Source organism: Cottoperca gobio, chromosome 5, assembly GCF_900634415.1.
Source record: "Cottoperca gobio chromosome 5, fCotGob3.1, whole genome shotgun sequence".
NCBI lineage: Eukaryota > Metazoa > Chordata > Actinopteri > Perciformes > Bovichtidae > Cottoperca > Cottoperca gobio.
The window spans coordinates 16,037,443-16,057,612 of NC_041359.1; the positions used below are offsets into that span (position 1 = coordinate 16,037,443).

The following is a 20,170-nucleotide window of genomic DNA, read 5'->3' on the forward strand; positions in this document are numbered from 1 at the left end:
AAAATGTGTGTGTGTTGTATACCTCACCCAATTTAAATGTATTCACACCTTACTTTCTGATTTTCCAGCATTGTGTTAGATATTAACTAACCACTATTTATTTGCATCTTAAATATTAAGTATTTTGTTTTCCGAAGTAGCCCTCACTTAACCGATATAATTTGACTTTAGGTGACATTTCATGCCTCATTAGCTTTATTTTTGCTTGTAAATGGAAAAAAAAAACTGGAAGGATGTGAACCCACCGGTCAAACATCCATTGGAATTCAACAGAGTTAATATTTTTCCTCTTTAACACCAAATTACATTGTTTGCTTCTTCCAGTCTGCCCACAACATCCTCCTGACGTTGGTTAACCATTAGACAATATGATGTATACACGCAGATACAGTTGTTCTTGTGACAGTAGTACAGGAGCATCGGTAGTAAAGAGTAAAACAAAGTTGCACAGATTCAGCCCAATGGACTCTACACGCAGATGTGCGAAGTACAGAGTGGATCGGGAAGTGCTGGATGAGCAAAGACTAGAAGAGCTAACACAGAGAAAAACACTCTCTGACAATCACTTGTCTGTAACTGAACGCCTTAAAGACTCCTTAAGGTAAGGCTGTTTTATGGCTTGATCTTGTAACTTTGAAGCTTACTCTAATGTAGATGTAGATGACTGGTCTGATCTTGTGAAAGACAACAAGAGACCAATTTCAGTACATTAATGATTTAAAGTATCATCCAACAAAAGACTTTTGTCTCTGTGTATCCATCACATCTCTTCCAGATGTACAGTACCCAAACTGAAACACAGCGTGATGAGCAGCTTGCCTGTGTTGTACTGGCTGCCCAAGTACTCAGTCTGGGACTATGGCATGCCGGACCTCATCTCCGGCATCAGTGTGGGCATAATGCACCTGCCACAAGGTATGACAATAGTCCATTATAGTCGATTAAATATCAACAGTACTGCAAAAAAAAAAGTTAAGTGAATTTCATGACTTGAGGGCATATGACAAAAAGCTATTGTATCATTTCCACTTTATTCCTTACTCTTTTTGTCATACGTAAGTGCTATTTTGTACACATATTTACAATCCCTCTGGAGAATATTTAATTTGCCAGTAATACTGCAGTAAAATACTACGGCTTCCTAAAAATATTCATTAGTAAAAACCGAAACGATGTAATAAAGATTCTGTTTTTGCACAGGTTTGGCATATGCATTGTTGGCTTCCGTACCTCCTGTATTTGGGCTCTACACGTCCCTCTATCCAGCATTAGTCTACTTCTTTTTCGGAACATCACGTCATATCTCCATCGGTAAGCAGAGAGAGATTTAAATTCAATTTAAAACACTTTGCAATTTGCAGAGGCACATAGAGCAGAACGGTAACACAATATAAGAAAACCATGTTCATCATAACCTCTGTATTAACACGTGTTGCTATCTTTCATGGTGTTCAGGGACATTTACTGTGCTCAGCATCATGGTGGGTAGTGTGACCGAAAGACTTGCTCCAGATACAGATTTCCTCATAAGAAATGGGACCAACGTCACAGCAGAGGTGGACGTATCTGCCCGGGACTCATACAGGGTGCAGGTGGCGGCTGCTACTACTGTCCTAGGCGGACTTATTCAGGTCAGAACATCCCAAAGAAATCTAAATGTCTTATTTTGTTGTTTCAGATTCCCAGACTCATATTTACATAAATGCTTGTTTGCATAGGTGGCACTGGGTTTGGTAAAGTTTGGATTTGTGGGAACGTACTTGTCTGAACCTCTGGTGCGGGCTTACACAACGGCTGCTTCAGCTCATGCTGTGGTGGCACAACTGAAGTACATCTTTAGAGTTTCACCGACACGGTTCAGTGGTCCCTTTTCAATGGTGTATGTGAGTACTGTCAAGTATTGCTGATTGCTGTGATTTTGTTGCTACAGCAGCACTGATCTGATCATTTTGTGATAATGACAAAAGTAACACTCAAAAAGTGTTTGATGTGCGTTCCTCTTAATTTTATTTTAACCAGGAAATAGAGATACATTATCTATTTTACAAGAGCATATAGATATATATCGCACATAATTGCTTTACAACAAGACAGGGACCTGAGAGACATGAGGAATAAATAAACGACTATTTAAAACTATTAGCCCTCATGAAACATCTGAATGTTATGCTTGAATGCCTGACATGAAGGCAGAATTTCCAGTTGCTGCAAACCCAGGTTTTTATTTTTACCAAGAAACTGTGAACTTATTTTACCTTTTTTTGAAAATAATGGCTTTAAAGATAAAAAAACAAAAGTTACTTATGAACCTTTCTCTGTATATTTAGCAAAGTCCATCCAGTTAACATGTATACATTACTACTAAAGGGCTAACCCACTAAAATCTTGAGCCCATTATGCTGACATTACTATGTTGTATACAACCATATAATCACACACAAAACAAACAGACAAGCGTTCTAGTTAATTAGATGAATGATGAGCAATCCTCACTCTTCTGGCTACAATCTTCATTCTACCATTTTGAGGTCTTGCAGCCTTGTGCACCCAGACACTTTGTCCTAATGCAACGTATTTTAGGCTTGAAACACGACATTGTTGAGGTTGGACACATCAGGGATCAATGAATTGTGTAAGCTGTCTAGCTCGCAATCATGATAGAGAAGTGAACAATAGAGCTTGATTAAAAATATACAAGAATTATCATGTAAGAAAAGACAGACCCACAATGTTGCTTTTTAGACCTTCGCCAAGCGCAACGACAGTAAATAATTATTTGTGTATCCGCCTCGTGAGTCGGCTCTGCGCCAATATTTTATGAATTCTTTCTTGGCCAATGCATCACCCTCACACCAGTAGTTTAACAGTAATCCTGCTGACAAACATACAGACAAACAAACGGCAGTAAAACATTACCTACTTAGCGGAGGTAATTATGACTTAAGATGACAAAACCAGTAGGTGTGTGCATGCAGGCCTGTGTGATTTAATGTGTATAGTAGAAAGCCATAACCGCCTACTGCTTTTTCTTTCTCTATTTTCAGACTCTGAAGGATGTTTTCTTCTTGCTGCCACACACTCATCTTCCTACACTGGTGGTCAGTGCTGTGTCCATGGTGTTTCTAATTGCAGCCAAGGAGCTCAACTCTTTTCTCAGTCCGAAGCTGCCAGTGCCCATCCCAGTGGAGCTCATCACGGTCAGTTGATAAGAGGACACACTCTCTGGCCTCTCTTCATGTTATCGCCTCTGTGCTCTGTGCTGCTGCTGATGTTGCAGCATAGAAAAAGCACAGACACAGTGGAGCCAAGCAGCTGAATCAGCAGTAGGGCCCGGGTCTCTGCATTTGTGCAGTTCACAGCAAAAAAATTAGATGTTTATGGCTAATAATTAAGTTCACATCTAGCATATGATTTACCAGATTTTTAATGATTGGAGGTTAAAAATGTGTTGTGAAATTTGGCTTCTTTGTGCGTTTCTGTGTTTATGATCTGTATACTTTCTGTGACTTTAGATTGTGGCAGGAACATTGATATCAGCCTTTACCTACTTGAACAGCAACTACACTATTTCAGTTGTTGGAGAAATTCCTAGTGGGTAAGCATTTCAGTTATATCGCTGTAATTATTTGTTGAGTCATATTCCCATCTTGTTCAGTGGGGCTGCAACTAACAATTGTTTTCATTATCGAATAATCTGCAGTTTAATAGTTTGTTCTATAAAATATCAGAAAATAGTGAAGAATTATGACTTTGGATGCCAAATAGATTGTTTAATATGATATAAATGCAGGAAATATGTGTATTTGAGAGGCTGAAAACAGCATTTTCTGACATTTTTGCATGAAAAATGACGATAACGATTGATTGAATGGAATTACCGTTGCAGCTCTATTGTTTAGTTCTAACTTATTTCTTTTTTTCCTCTACCTGTGCACCAGTGTTCGTCCTCCCAGTGTACCAGATGCAAGTCTTTTTGGAGAAGTTATTGGTGATGCTTTTGCATTGGCCATGGTTGGATATGCAATATCCATTTCACTTGGAAAAACATTTGCACTTAAACATGGATACAAGGTGGACAGCAACCAGGTAAATAATAACTGTTTAATTATGCAGTTAACCTTTTAGTGTACAATTGTTTTTGACATTATTTATTTTCCTGCTCATTCTTGTCTCACTGTGCTGCAGGAGCTGGTAGCGCTGGGTCTCAGTAATGCAGTGGGAGGCTTCTTCCAGTGCTTCTCTGTCTGCTCCTCTATGTCTCGAAGTCTCATCCAAGAGACCACCGGAGGAAAAACTCAAGTGAGTGAGCAACAGAAGTAACAACATTATATCCGCGTGACCTCACAAGTACTGCGGCCATGAAACATGCATAAGTTATACTTTAAATATACAATGCACGTGACCTATAAAAGGATGATTGTGGTAGGGTAAAAAGGAAATGATGTTGAATAAAATGATGTATACATTATGTATATTAAGAACCCTGTGGAAATTAAACAACTAATGGTACTAGAACAGTAACTAATGAGTAATCAGTAATTTACTCAAGTACTGTACTTAAGTGCAATCTTGTACTTTACTTGAGGTGTTTTATGTTATACTACTTTATACTTCGACTCCACTACATAAATAAACATTTTTATTCCACCCCTGCATGTTTCTATAGCTAATGGTAATGTCGCTGGACTTGTTTTTATTATTTATCTTAACAATATACCAAAACAATGATTTAATGGAAACAAGACAGTTGTGAGGGTACCACTAAATGTTAACTAAACATTTTCCCGCAGATGGCTGGAGTGGCCTCGGCTATAATTGTGTTGGTGACTATACTGAAACTTGGACCGTTGTTCCAGGAGCTACCAAAGGTTCTGTTGCTCTACCACTCCTCTTTACTGTAAAGTAGATTTGCAGTTAATATTTATGATGCATGGCCTTTTGTTTTATGAATGTAATGGATATTTTTTTATTTGCTTCATTCACACTTCTGATGAATCATGTTAAAACTTGGCTGTGCTTGTTTTAGGCCGTCCTTGCAGCGATTGTCTTTGTAAATCTGAAGGGCATGTTCAAGCAGCACTCTGACATTGTTACACTGTGGAAACGTAGCAAGATTGATCTGGTGAGAGGTTAAGTTATTACTCATTTAAAAGCAACAACTGTGACAGAATGTATTGTGGTGGTGTTAAATCTGGGAAATTGTCATTATTCTTGTTTCCTTTTCATCATCGCACTAAAGAATGAGTAATGTCATGCTGCTGCATCCAACAGATGGTGTGGTTGGTCACTTATGTGTCAACACTGCTGCTCAATCTGGATCTGGGTCTTGCAGCATCGATCATCTTTGCTCTGCTGACTGTTATCTTCAGAACTCAGCTGTAAGTATCCTCTGCACCCCATCCTAGTCCAAGGGTCTTCAACGTTTTGACAGGCCAAGGACCCCTCAGCAGAAAGAGATGCAGCGAGGGCTAAAGTGCCATGTATAAACATAACCTTTTATGGCGCATAAAATACTAAGCTATTAAATATTAACACGTAGCCACTAACACACGTCATTGATGGGTGCCGCACAGTGATTTAGTATAGGTTAGCTGCACTTGATTGCACAAGGGTTCATGGGTAACATTTAGCCTAATCATCAATAGTGTATGTTGTGTAAATTAAATGTTTTTTGTTTAGTTTTTTTTACGAATAGGCCCCATTTATGTTTGCTAATAACATCTTGGTGTGTATTTTCAGACATTTTAATTTTACAACATTATCAAACAATAAATTGGCAGCCCCCCTTAAGTAACTCTACAGACCCCCTGTTTAAGACCCATGTCATAGAATATTTCTTGTGTGTGTGTGTGTGTGTGGCAATATTAGTAACTAATGTTAGGCTGCAAGATCTGGCAGATTAGACAGGATACTGTAGAAAAACATAATCATTGTGTGTTTTTTATTACATTCAGGCCTACATACTCTGTTCTGGGAAATGTTCCAGGTTCAGAACTGTACGTTGATATAGAGACCCACAGAGAGGTGAAACAACAAGGGAAACTATAAATAATATCTTCTCCCATCACTGCAAAAAAGCTAATGACCTTTTGCTATTTGGCAGGCGAGAGAGATTCCAGGTGTTACTATATTTCGCTCCTCTGCCACAGTATATTTCGCCAATGCTGATCTCTACCTTGAGGCTCTGAAAGAAAAGGTTTGTCTTTCCTTATCGTACAATCTATTCTAGGACTGCACATAATCATTATTTTCATTGTTGAGTAATCTGATGATTATCTTTTCAAAAATACCAGAACATAGTAAAAAATGGGCATTATCATTTTCAAGGTGACGCCTTCAAAATCCTTGTTTTATCCGACCTTCAGTCCAAAACCCAAAGTTATTCAATATGTGACAAAGAAATCCTGCAAATTCTCACATGTGAGAGGCTGAAGCCCGAGGAATGTTAAGGATTTTTCCATGAAGACTGACTGAAATGATTAATCAATTATAAAAAAACCTGCTGATTAATTTTCTGGCCATCGATTAATCAGTTAGTTGACTAATTGTTTCAGCTCTGATCTCTTCTCAGTTTAAAGGACTTTACCTTCTCTTCTTTACCAAAGCAACATGGTACAACATGTTTACAAGATCCAGAGGATGTTTTATTTTTCTTTCTGATCTGTTTTTAGAGTGGGCTTGACATCAGTAAAATGATTATCTATAAGAAAAGGCAGGAGGCCAAACAGCGACGTAGAGAAAGGAGGGCCGAGAGACGGGCGAAAAGGCAAGCTAAGAAAGAGGTATATATGCTGGAAATGTATCACATAACAGCTCAAACATGTCTTTTTATATTACTAAACGTAACAAAAACATGCTCTTAGCTACTTAACAGAAGTTTGAATCCTTTCTTCCACTTACCACTCTGCAGAGACGGGCACAGAGGGCAGCACAACAGCTGTCCGGAGCGCCAGTGTTCTCTGTGGAGGAAGAAGCCGACCGCTGGAGGGACACATGTGTGGACGGGAATGTTACAGACAGTGAGAAGCAGGGCTGGACAGAGAGGGAGAACAGGACAGTGTTTGTCATCCCAACCACTCCTCGAACACCCGACAGATGGGAGTACCTGAAAGGAGGAGAACCAGACTGCACCAGCTTAGGGTCGATTTCTGAGCTGCAAGACGGGGACACCACCACTCTGGACTCCAGCAGTGATGACACCCTGAGTCGTGATCTGGAGCGGGTGTCTCTTGGGTCCCTGGGCAAGTGGACCTGGGACATTCACTCCATCATTATCGACCTCTCCACGGCCAACTTCATTGACACAGTGGCTATCAAGACGATGAAAAATGTAAGTACTAAAGGTACAAATATCCTCTAAAGCAGGGGTCGGGAACCTATGGCTCTTTCGATGATGAGATATGGCTCGCAGACAATTTTGAGCTGACATTTTTTAACATGATTAACAAGTAATAAATAATTATATTGTGTCATTTAAAGTAAAACATTTAGCAGCGGATTCTGTTTTAGTTCTCCCCACTCTGTCTCTGACTGTAACTGTGTGCGCGTGTGTGTGTAGGGGGCGGAGCCCCGCCCTTCGCGAAACTGCAGAGGAGAAACTGCGCAAAGCAAGCAGTAGACCAGGGGTGTCAAACTCAATCACAGAGAGGGCCAACATTAAGGCATCGTTTCGGGGGTGAAGCTTGGAAACTGCAGCGCTCACAGAGTCACACTTTGCCTTGAGTGTGTCGTTACACTGGAGGTCAACCAGCTCCATATGGATATTCACATGTGCTGTTTCCACGTCAACTGCAAACGGATTGCTGAGCAGTTCATGCGCAGTCGGGAACACAGCGGTGGAGATGGTTTGTCAGTGTTTGGAAACACGTAGTGACCAAAGTTTCCTGCTGCATCCGAGTCTCCCACAGGCAGCTCGGCTCTCACTGCGTCATACATGTCCGTGATCACCCTGAAGCTGCAGGTTTAACAGTGAGATGCTTCGTTATGTCGCACAAACAGTCCAGCTCACATCGTCCCAGAGATCTGTGGTGTGTTTCCCTTTGCTTCCAAAAACTGGCAGATTTTCTCACGCAACTCGAAAAATCTATTCAGCACTTTCCCTCGACTGAGCCATCGCACGTTGTTCATGTTCAGAATGTATCTCCTCAGGAAAAGACTTACATTGACTCTTATAAAGTTTGTCTGTGTTACGGTGCTTATTACATGTTCCATCTCCAGAGCTTTACAATACAGCGCTTCCTGGTGTGTGATGCGGTGATACACCGTCAGCTGCATCTTCTCCCACATCACTAATCCGCTCTTTTCACAGAAACGTGCACATAAATTAGATAAATAACATAAGTGTTTAGTTTATTTAATAAAAGAGCACCTGTTCAATGTGAAAAGTGAGTTGTGAATGTTAAAAAAAACTAATTCAGGGGGTGCGCGGGGTTCCGTTGGGGGGGTACAGACAATGGTAGGGGAAACACTGATAGCGCTTTTAGTACTCAGAGACGTGATATACTTAAAACTTAATTTTATATGGCTCTCAAGGAAATACATTTAAAAATATTTGGCTTTTATGGCTCTCCATGCCAAAAAGGTTCCCGACCCCTGGTCTAAATGAAAGCTAAGACATGACTGCGGTATAATACGTAAGATTTCATTAAATGTAACATTAAAATGTATAAAAACAACAAAACCTATGTTATATACTTAAATGTTTCCAAATGTTTCAGACCATTTCAAAATTTTAATCAAGGAAGCGGTCCGTTTCATTCTGTTTTCATTCGGTCGCCTTTAATGGCGTTATATCCCCTTTGAGTGTGCGGAAGCTTTGGGTCACAAATTGACTTTCTAATCCAGTTTAACAATGTTAATAATGTTAATATATATAAATATTTATTTATTTGACAATAATAAAAATAATTACAGATCTGCAATCACCCAATCCTGACGTATAAGAACATTGTCAAGGATAAAAACACAATGATATTGTGGTCCTTGTGACACAAACAAAACTTATTTTGATTTAATTTAGTCTTGGCAAGTGTTGATGTCACTGAAATGGGAGTTTATAATATATTATTATATACAATGGATAGTTGTACTCTCTTACAGGTACATTTACTCTGATGATTGATGAATGATTAGATATATTATTAGGCTGATTAGTAGCACCTGATGGGGAAATAAACGTTTTTTAAAGATTGGAAACTTGTTATGAGGATAACTATTCCGCATTTACGTTCTTGCCAGATTTTCCAGGACTTCAGTGAGATTGATGTCGATATCTACATGACTGGTTGTCAAGGTAAGTGAACACCTGAGGCTGTATTGCATGAAAAGGCTTCATGTTGGTGGTAATTTGTCTCTTAACTATTTTCTCTGAAGCTCTTGTGGTGGAACAATTAGAGCTTGGTGACTTCTTCTCCGAGTTGATTACAAAGAGACGTCTTTTTGCCTCCGTTCATGATGCTGTGCTTTACTGTCTGGACCACCGCGGAGCGACAACGTTCCCCAGATACGAGCCATCAGTGGTGAGTGTGCAGCTATTGTTCAGTTGGATGGTCCAATGTTGATACTCCAACAATCTGATTAAACTAAACACATTTAATCATGTAATTTAAACTAAACTACTTTCTGATTGATTTCAGGACCCATACGGCAGCACAAAGCTTTGAGGACAGGACATCCAGCACTGAAGATGGAAAAACATCTACTGGGGGGGGGGGGATATCGGAAGCGTTTATGAAATGTTATTTATAAATGAATGCTGGGAGATTGTTATATTCACACATCTTATCTTTAAAGTAGGAAGACTGAAAACACATGAGCTTAATTTAGCTTTATTCAATGTGGGAGAGTGATAAGAGTGCATTTTTGGAGAAAACAATAAATAGATCAAATGAGACATCCAAACAATACATTTCAAGAATAATCTGGTAGAAAATAATGAGGAATTCAAAGAACAAATACAAGACAACATGCATCACACTGACAGTGTGTGAACCTTTTTTGGTAACGGCAGCCACAACAAGGTAGGACATTGAAATGTTTACAGTAGCCATTTCAATTTTCAAGTGCAATTTCTGCTCATAGCAACAGCAACATCTGTGAAGCTAATGCATGCAAGGGGATATTTTTTTGTCTCAACTCCTTTCAATGAGTTTCTAGTGCAACATTCCTAAAATGGGAAATTATGGGAGATTAAAAAAGAACAGGATAACAATATCCAAGCAATATTTAACAAAAGCATCTCTTTACAGTTGCATAAACCCACTGTGACCTCATTCCCTGAATAAATATTGTCTCTACATACTGGCCACAGAGGATGTTGCCAAAGAAGTTGTGCACAGGACTGAGGAAGGCTATGTAGAATTTATTTATTTTTTTTCAATTTTTTTTGGTTTATGAGCTACAAGTCTTGATGGATATCAGAACTCTGTATGTCCGAGTTCAGAGTCGGACCTTCATCATCCTCGTCATCTGGCTGCTGTGAAACCAGCTGCTGGTAGCGAGCCTGCCGCTGGTAATCCGGATCAATGTTGATCCATTTATTTGCGACCCACTTAGTGCCATGGGTGACCACGCAGCCTCCATGCAGAGCGTATTCATCCTGCTCTCCCACCCAACCTATTGAAAAGAAAAAATAATTTAAAGGGGACATAATATAACAACTACCTTTTTCAGTGCTTGTGCACATAGATTTGGCTTTCTGGAGTGCCGACAAACCAACTAACGTTGAAATAAGAAATCTCAGTCAGTGTTTTGTGAAAATATGGGATTCAACGAGCCATTCAGATTTGGCTTGTTATGTCACATGCAGGCTCATTATATTATATTGCCCCCCATCTAATATCTCCACCCACAACTTGAGAACTACCTTTGCAAAGGTGCACTATATTTTTCGCAAGTCAATTAGAGCAGACTGGGCCTTTTCAGGAGGGAGGCTTAAAGAGCTATGCGCTAAAACAGAGCGTTTCAGACATGTATATTATGATACAGACAGACAGTATGAGAAAAATAATGTGTTTTTTGAAGATTGAAACATACTAAACATGTTTTAGTAGAAACCAAAAATACAAATATGTTTTTTCAATGGCACACACTGGTGTTATGAGAATCAAAATGAATTCAGAAGAAATAAACCTTAAATGCCCTTATACAGTGTATATTTTATGTCTTTCTAGATTACTTTTAATCTTTACACAATATGTGCATTTTATATGTCAACTTTTACTCTGTGCCACCAAATCATGAAAATAACATGTAAATTGCCAAGATGAATTAAACTGAAATAAAATAATAAACTGCTACTTCAGATTTATACTAGCAGGGGGCCTCTATGGATGGCAATGTCGGCCCACCACTTTGACTGAAATATCTCTGCAACTATTGGATTGATTGTGATAAAGGTTTGGTGACCTCCAGACCTTTTATACAGACATTCATGGTTCCCTGGTCGATGTACTCTAATGACTTTGGTGATGCTCTGACTGTTTATCTAGCACATAGTTCTATCTATGAGGTTATTTTTTCACTTTATTGGTTTATGGCCAAATAGCTGCAAAACTGACATTCCCATCAGCTGTTCTTTGTGTTTTGTGCTAAATGGCAAATGCTAGCATGCTAGAATGCTTAACTAAGATGGGGAACATACTGTACTAAAATATTACACCTGACAAACTTCAGGTGTATGTGCGTTATACATGCGTCCAGCATGTTAGCATGCCGACGTTAGCATTTAGCTCTAACAACCACTGCGTCTAGCTTCACAGAGCTGCTAACATGGATGTCTCTTAGTCTGTTTAATTTTCATTCATATCGTGATAAGTTTTGTAAAATATTGGCAGACAATGTAGCACACTGTATACCAGAAAAACTCAAAATGTGCTCTTAAATCAAATGAAATTGCTGATTTGTATCTTTATTGCAACGTTATGTTAAGAAAGTGTGATTTTTAATGGGATCCTACCTCTTCCATCAGAAAGGTAGTTGTACCAGAAAACAGCTGTCCCTTTGGTAGGCTTCACCCTCAGGTTACTCTTGTCACAATTCCTTCTGGTGTCCAAAAGGTCAACGTCATTCTGAATGAGAGACTAAAACACATACTCAAACTCAGTGACTCAGTTTGCTTAATGTCAGGTCCACTGACAAATATGTGAGTTACCACAGATGTGAAAGACATGCACAGTATGTACACAATACTTGTGCAGGGCTCTCCCTACACATTTCCAGACCCACACACAATTACGCACCACTTCATCATAGGTCCTGTTGTCTGCCACAGGGAATGCGGTCTCCCCGCCCCCCTCAACAGAGTTCAGGTAGAAGAGAACTGTGATGTACCTAGATGTGCAACACAAATTTAAATTGACACACACATGTTTGGTGCAAACAAACACAAATACTGTGCAAACACTTTGCAAACAAGACACAAGCAATTATTTGAAGTTGAATCACACAAACTAACATGCCAGCGGTCACAATGGAGTTTAGTAATCACAGATGAAATCTGAACATTCACAGAAGTTTTTGGTTGATAAATGCTGCATAAGTCGACACTGATCTCACCTGCAAGACGTCTCAAAAGGAGTGGAGGTGTTTGCTGCGAGGCGTGTGTGTGTGCAGGCTGTTTCAGGATATACGGGGCCGCTGTCGTGGTGGGCATGGTAGTGTCCTCCCTCCTCATAGCGAACCACCTGGAGAGGCTCACTGAGGTCCACTAAGGTGGGCGGGAGTCGAGTGAGGCGAGTCACCCTTTGTTAGAGAAAGGTAAAGAAAAGAACGGGAAGTTGGAAATTGGGAAAGACGTGTTAAAATTGTCCTTTTTATTTGTGAAAACCTTATAGTTATATAATAGTTATTATAGCACTAGACTTGCTTGCCTCGCCTTGATGTCTTGGAGGACCTGGTGTGCTCCTTTGCCTTGATACAGCCACGTGTGTCTGCTGTTCCTCACCAGCTGACTCCTCTTCACCCCTCGCTGCAGCAGGAAGCGCTGGAAGGCATCATTGCTCAGAAGCCTGAACTCTTCTAGACTCAGCAAGCCTGTCCAAGATATGAAAATGTACATTTTATTCTGATGCCTTGCATACGTTTTAATTTCTTGCATTACTGACACTTATTCAAATGGAAATTTAAGGGGATAAAATGGAAATAAAGGGGTTATTTACTCTGTATTCTGTATACTCTGTAGGCTGTATTAACAATGTAATATGCAGATAAAACAAACCTTTTACCATATCGTAAGCAGAGATAATGATAACCCTTCTAATAGAAATGAAAATAAAACTGTTTAACTTTAAATAAATGATTAGACTCATTTAACATTGTATTGAACTATAATTACAACAAATATATAACAACAAAAGAAAAATACATTTAAAATATAATTTCTCCCCCAAATAATTTAATTTGCTCTCCATTGACAATTTTAGACTCTGTTTTTTTTATTTCCTCCCAAATTACTTCACTATTATAAGGTATAACTTTTTGATTAAAATATTAATTGAAATGAAAATTAATTTTTCCAAAATTCAAGAGCTTAACGTTCCTTTAAAAGTTTCTTGAAAGTTACCAGAAATGTCCAGCAACTTTTTGCAACCCTAGCCATACTTTTAACCATAACATGCCAATTGTACAATTTCTATATTAAAATTGCACCTTTTAATATTTTTTTCACAGTATAGTATTTTACTTAAGTAAATGATCTGTCCAAGTACTTCTTCCACCACTGCTAATGTGTAACAAAATAATGTTTTCAAAATAATAGCTATGCAAATAGATACATTTCTGTAAAAAGGGCAAGGTGGATTTCTTACCATTACCATCCTTGTCAGCTTTGAGCCCAGTGTAGATTTCTCTCAGATTCTCCGGTGTGAGCCAGATGCCGTCCCTCACTCGAGAATGAGTCAGTATCTGTTGGAGCCATGATGGTTAGGACAGGATGAGTCTGAACCAAAAAAAACGCTATACGTCATACGCTAGTACAGAACATGCTCACAATCCACAAACTGACATACACCTCATGGAGCTGCAACTGTCCATCCTGGTTGATATCAAGAAGGTTGAATATCTCCTCTGGGCTGAGGTTGAGCTCCTTGGCCAGCTCTTCCTGGCCGTCTTGCACCATCAGCTGGCTCTCCATTAGACCCTTTAGCTGTGCAAGCTGCATCACAATACGGCACTCATCCTCCGACAAAAACCCAGGGATCTCTGAAAAACACAGAGACATACTGACTCTATTATTATAACTCTCTTGGGTCAACAGGAGTGCTGCATTTTCCCTGCTGCATGGATCACATTTTCTGACTTGCTATTATATTGTATATTGTAGTGTAGTTTTTTTGTAGAAGTCTAGTAAATTATATTCATATAGCCCAATATCACAAATCACAATTTGCCTCAAAGAGCTTTACACTCTGGACAGCATACGACACCCTGTGTCCTTAGAGCTTCGCTTCTGATAAGGGAAAATAATAAAGCTGAAGTGATTAGTTGATTCATCAGTGGAAAATAATCAGCAATTATTTTGATATTCAATTAATATTGATATTGATATTCATTGCATTCACAAAGCGGGAATGCAAAACCTTTCCATATTCTCCACTTGAAGGATTTGCTACTTTGTCCCGTATGAAATATATTGAAAAACCTTTAATTACATTTTTTACTATTTTTTAAAAGTTTTATAGAGAAAATAATAAGCAATTAATTGACAGTCAAAATAATATTTAGTTGTAATGTAGATAAATGTAGACAATCAGTTGCCAGTTTCAAACACCCACAATGCTTAGCGAAACTATTAATATCGACATTGAACCAGTTATATAAATTTAAAGTTGATCAATGCTTGTTACCAATACAAAACATGATTGAAGAGAACAGAGGGGGGGGGGAGAATTGAGTACACTTTACATTTCTCTTTTTCAAAATATTTGTACCATCTGTACTCGCACATCTGATGACTACATATGTATGTTTTTGCATTGTTAGTTGTGTTAGGTACAGATGTATTTCTGCTCTTTATTCAGTCAGCTATGAGCCCTTAATTTGGAGTAGTTGCCTCAGGACTTATTGACGTATTTCATGTAGCCTTGATTGACCTCAGCATGCACATATCTATAAACTAGGTTATGTGTTGGAGGGGGGGTAGTGATGAAGATGAAAACAAGGGTGAATATGTTCAGTGCATGTTTGCTTGAAGAAGAAGAAGAAGAAGAAGAAGAAGAAGAAGAAGAAGAAGAAGAAGAAGAAGAAGACTCTTTGGCCACTAGAGGCGCATGTGGGTGTGCTGTAAATTTGTTTTGACACATGGGTGTTTTGGCTCTTACCAAACAGCAGAGGTTTCAGACTCAGAGTCCTCATTTCATGCACTTTGTTTTGCACCAGTGACACCTTCTGGACGTGTCCTACCTGAGAGATAAATCAGAGAAGTAATGTGGTGTGTGAGAGAGAGAAAGCCAGTGGGAGTAAATGAAGGAGTGGGAGTGATGCATGCATCTTCACATTACTCACCCGTATCCCCTCGATTCTTGTTAGAGCACCATCACGCAGAAACTCGGGCTTTGATGGCGGACGTCGCGGCTCGGGCCGCTGCTGGTTACTGCTCGGAGCATCACGGCTCTGACTGGTATCGTCCTGCCCACTGTTGTAGTGCACGTAAAATAGCAGTGCTATGACATTAATGATGTATACGTGAAAAAACACCATCACTACCACGAAGTAGGAGCGGGAGCACACGCTGCTCTTGCAAGAGGGGCGGTCGCAAGGCGGCCGGAGCGGCAAGGTCGCGCTCCCGGACGGTGTCGTGTTCTCAGCATCTGATGTTTCCTCGTTGTCACTCATTTTCCCGAGATTCAAGAAGGAGTTGATACTTTCCTCAGCAGCAAAGTCCATCCGATTAATCAAACGATGTGATGAGCCTCTGCTGGTTTCGTAAAGGTATCAGAGGTGCAGACTGACAGATGTCCAGTTTAATTAAATAAAGAAAGCTCCGCTGCAGAAATGAAGTCGTTGCGCACAGAAAAGCCTCGGAGGTTTCATGATGAAATCGTGCTTGTGTAAGATGAAAAGTCAACTACCATTGGCACTGTGTCGTCTCTTTCGCCCACAGACAGCAGAGCTGTAGGCTGGGACAGTCTTGTTTACACTGCAGCAGTCCTAGTCAGCAGCGGCGGCAGCAAAGCGCATTGCGCATCCCAAACTACGGCGGAGCTCATCTCACAATCCTGGTCCATGAACCTGATCCATCAACTGAGAGAATAATCACCATCTAAAATAAAAGAAACACGTTCCGTGTACATAAAACAAAACATAAAAACACCACGGTCTTCAGTATATCCTCTTATTTACTGTCCATCGCCCGATCGAGCTCTGTCGTTCACATCAACAGTCTCCCTACCGAGCAATACTGACCTCTGGTGACCTGAACAAATAACACACTCCAGTCTCTCACTCTCACTCTCTCTCTCTCTCTCTCTCTCTCTCTCTCTCTCTCTCTCTCTACTCCCCCCCCCCCTCTTTATCTCTTCATCTCTTTCTCCCTGTACAGCATACAGGCGTTTGAGGGTGTTCATGTCCATATTTTGTGGACATTGTAAGACTTGTATATCTATGAACACACCTTTACATAGAGAAACAAGTCAGTCACCTGAGTGAAGTATAAATGGGTGCTGTAAACAGACCAGGCAGAGCATCATCAAAGAAAATACCAAGTGTTTGCTGATAACTGGCAATGTCTATAAAAATGAGATCTCAAGCAGGATTTACAACCAAATATTAAATATCATGACTTATCAAATGTATGCAACTTCCCCCCGACTATTAAACAGTAATTTAACCCAAATTACTACTTCATATGGGATTTTTAAAGCATAATAACAATATAAAGAATTCAACATCGCAATACAATACAAGGTGAGTAGATAACTCAAAGAATTAGTCATTTAACTGATTTTGAAAACAAAAATCATTTACCAATAAAAAGGTAAGTAAAACGGTAAGGGTTACTTCTGTTCGTTAGATGTTTTGTGTTATTTTTATACTTCCTGTTTTATTTTGTTACTTACCTGTTCTCTCTCGTTTCAGTTGTCTCTACTTCCTGCCCCCAGGTGTTCCCAATCTGTTCGTTAGTGCTTCCACCTGTGTCTCGTTACCCCGCACACTTCCTGGTGTATATAGTCTGTGGATTTTGTTTTGTTTTGCAGTGGATTTAAAGTGTTTTTGCTTTGCTTCAGCTGTTCCTCACCGTCCAGCAAGAAGAGTGCCCCGCTGACTCCGAGGAGGAAGCGGAGGATGCGTCGGAAGAAGATGACTGCGAGGAATACAACCCCGAGCACGAGGTGCCCTCGTCCGACGAGGAGGGTGTCGAGGGTCGTGCCGATGGGGACGACAGCCACGATGAAGCGTCGGTGGTGGAGGCACCTCGAGCGGAACGACCCACGTCCTTGCCGTCGAAGAACGGCACGATAGCGCGGTCGTCGGTGCCGTTGTCGAGAGAGGAACGGTGTTGCGTGCCCAGTAGTGTAAGTGTTTCACACCTACTCGAGACTGATACGGTTCGACGACCGCAGGCCGCTGTACGGTCCGGCAGTACATGCCCAGCAAGCCGACAAAATATGAGATCAAGTCATGGGTGGCCTGCGATGCCAGGTCCAGCTACGCGTTCTGCTCTGGTCTCCTACCTACCCAAGAATAACAGGAACATGCTGCTCTTGAGCACGCTGCACACCGAGGTCAGCCAGCGGCAGGACAGGAAGCCGGCTATCATCCTAGACTACAACGGCAACAAAGGTGGCGTGGACAACCTGGACAAGGTGATCGGAACGTACAGCTGCAAGCGGATGACCGCCCGCAGGGAGGGGGCATCTTACCCGCACAGAGGCGTCCGCAACGGTGGTGAAGGCTGTTCGGAAGGCTAGATCCGGATCACGTGATTGACCGCAGGATCAGAGCCCTGTGGCGACCCCCGCCTCGGCCGGCAGCAAGAGGAAGAGGTGTCAGGTGTGCCCGCCCGCCGAAGGACAGTAAGACACACACCGTGTGCTTCTGGTGTAAAAAAAACGTGTGCAAAGGCGCGCTGGCATATTGCCCAACGTGCGCCAACGGGGGGGGGGCTCGGTGAAGACGGGGGTCAGTCTGACACGGAGGGCACGGGGTGGATACAGCACGCGAGGACAACGGGAGGGTTAAGACACATCTTCAAAAGGGAGAATTAGCGCATTTTCCCTCTCTGCTAAAAGCAAGTGGACAAGCCACTGGTGCCACCCTGAAAAAGCAAACAGTCCGATATGCAACATTGGTTGAAACCCTGCATGAAACCTTTGCGACCTGGTTCCATGATCTACAGCTGAAAAGGTCACAGATTACGTTCCTCGTCGACCCTTTTAATATTGAGACGGACTGTTTGAAAGCCCCGCTAGTCACGGACGAGGTGGAGTTGGAGATGATTGAACTTTCTGAGGAAGACCGACTGAAACCTGTTCTGAGGGAAGGGACCCTTGAGTTCTGGAAAACGGATGGAAAAAATGGAAAAATATCCCAATGTCAAACGGGCTGCGCTCAAGCTACTATCAATGTTTGGGTCAACATACGTCTGTGAGTCTGTGTTTTCTACACTGAAACACATTTTTGGCTCTTAACCTCTGACTGGTTGGCCATCCCTCTCTCAATTGGGGAAGTGTGACAGTGTACCTTTCTGTAAATCTCTGGCAAGCACTGTCAACTTGCGCTCGAATGCCAAAACCTCCTCCAGCATGTGCAGAGCTGTGCGTCCTTTCCCCTGAAGAGCTGTGTTCAGCGTGTTCAGGTGCGCTGTCATGTCTACCATGAAGTGTAGCTTTTCCAGCCACTCTGGCTGTTCCAGCTCAGGAAATGTGAGCCCTTTGCTGCCCAGGAAAGTTTTCACTTCTTCCAGACACGCGGCAAAGCGTTTCAGCACCTCCCCTCTGGACAGCCACCGGACTTTGTTGTGCAGCTGGAGATCAGAATATGTGCTTTCCAGTTCGTCCAGTAACAAACGGAACTGACGGTGATTTAAACCTTTTGCCATTATTTTATTGACAATCTGAATGACAACATTCATTACTTCTGTGCATTCCGGAGGAAATGTTTGAGCACACAGTGCCTCTTGGTGCAGGATGCAGTGAAAAGTCAGCAGCTTTCTGTCCAGCGACTTCTGCAGTAAAGCCACAAAGCCCTTCTGCGCTCCTGTCATACTTGGTGCTCCATCAGTAGCCACTGACACCAGGTGGGTGGTGTTTATTCCTTTGGCTCTTAAACAATTCAAGACAGCCTCACAGATGTCCTCCCCCCGTGTTTGGCCTTTTAGTGGTATCAACTCAATAATTTCTTCCTGTGGCCCAGCAGAGTTTACATACCGGCAGAACAGCGCTATTTGTTCAATATCACCTTTGTCTTTAGATTCATCACAGGCAATTGAGTAGGCCACAGCTGAATTGATGTCTTTAATTTGCTGTCTGGTGATGTCTTCTGCCATTTTTATGGTTCTGTCTTTGACAGTCTTTGCAGAGAGGGGCATATCCTTGATTTTCTGCACAATTTCACTCTTGTTTTTAAAGTCCGTGAATAGATGTTCTGAAATCTTAATGAAAGATTCTTTTATATATTCTCCATCTGTGAACGGCTTCCCGTGCCTGACTATTTCCTGAGCGGCTACAAAACTTGCATATGTACTTGAATTTGCAGACTTCATCCACTTCTTGAAGTGATTTTTACTCAGATCAACCTTCCGCATCAGTTCCGAAACGGCTTTTTTTCTCTCATTTCCATCCGGATATTTTTGAGCAAAGGCTGCGTGTTTATTCTGGAAATGTCTTGCGACATTTGACTTTTTGTTGTTTCCTAGTTTCTCAAGTCAAAAAGAATGTGCCCTATAAAGTGCCTTGACAGTAACCTGTTATGTTATGGCAAAAACTGAACCTGCTTCCCCTTTCTTTAGCATGGACCTGCAATTTTCTTTAGGCAAACGCAAGATTTCGTCGGGCGTAAACAAATGAGTCATTGTTTACGTGGCTCGTTGGTCTAGGGGTATGATTCTCGCTTTGGGTGCGAGAGGTCCCGGGTTCAAATCCCGGACGAGCCCAAGAGTAGGACAGAGGAGTTGGTTTCAGTTGAGTTTAATGTGTGAAAAGTCAAAAAGAATGTGCCCTATAAAGTGCCTTGC

The 20,170-nt window shown here is 41.1% G+C and overlaps 2 protein-coding genes and 1 non-coding gene across 4 annotated transcripts; 2 read left to right on the plus strand and 1 right to left on the minus strand.

The window, feature by feature from the left end:
* Positions 1–461: 461 nt before the first annotated feature.
* Positions 462–9,818, plus strand: slc26a6l1 (solute carrier family 26 member 6, like 1). 2 transcript variants are annotated; one of them, XM_029432372.1, is made up of 19 exons: positions 462–601; positions 776–915; positions 1,201–1,311; positions 1,456–1,631; positions 1,719–1,883; positions 3,045–3,197; positions 3,513–3,595; positions 3,939–4,086; positions 4,186–4,299; positions 4,791–4,868; positions 5,027–5,122; positions 5,272–5,378; positions 5,955–6,024; positions 6,104–6,196; positions 6,672–6,782; positions 6,911–7,330; positions 9,238–9,292; positions 9,373–9,518; positions 9,636–9,818. In XM_029432372.1, exons 1-19 carry the CDS (start codon positions 462–464, stop codon positions 9,660–9,662), a joined length of 2,433 nt encoding a protein of 810 aa, XP_029288232.1. In that variant the 3' UTR covers positions 9,663–9,818. The 2 variants fall into 2 exon arrangements, with proteins under 2 accessions (XP_029288232.1, XP_029288233.1); XM_029432373.1 differs by lacking the exons at positions 462–601; positions 1,719–1,883 and having other exon boundaries at positions 803–915.
* On the minus strand, positions 9,812–16,381 carry p4htmb (prolyl 4-hydroxylase, transmembrane b). The gene is made up of 9 exons (XM_029432374.1): positions 15,502–16,381; positions 15,318–15,399; positions 14,009–14,199; positions 13,806–13,902; positions 12,870–13,032; positions 12,556–12,741; positions 12,240–12,330; positions 11,957–12,080; positions 9,812–10,614 (listed from the first exon to the last, which is right to left on the minus strand). The coding sequence occupies exons 1-9, from the start codon at positions 15,880–15,882 to the stop codon at positions 10,397–10,399; spliced, it is 1,533 nt and encodes a 510-aa protein (XP_029288234.1). The 5' UTR covers positions 15,883–16,381; the 3' UTR covers positions 9,812–10,396.
* Positions 16,382–20,017: 3,636 nt separating this feature from the next.
* On the plus strand, positions 20,018–20,089 carry trnap-ugg (transfer RNA proline (anticodon UGG)). Its single transcript has one exon. It is a non-coding gene; the product is annotated as a tRNA-Pro (tRNA).
* The last annotated feature ends 81 nt before the right edge of the window (positions 20,090–20,170 follow it).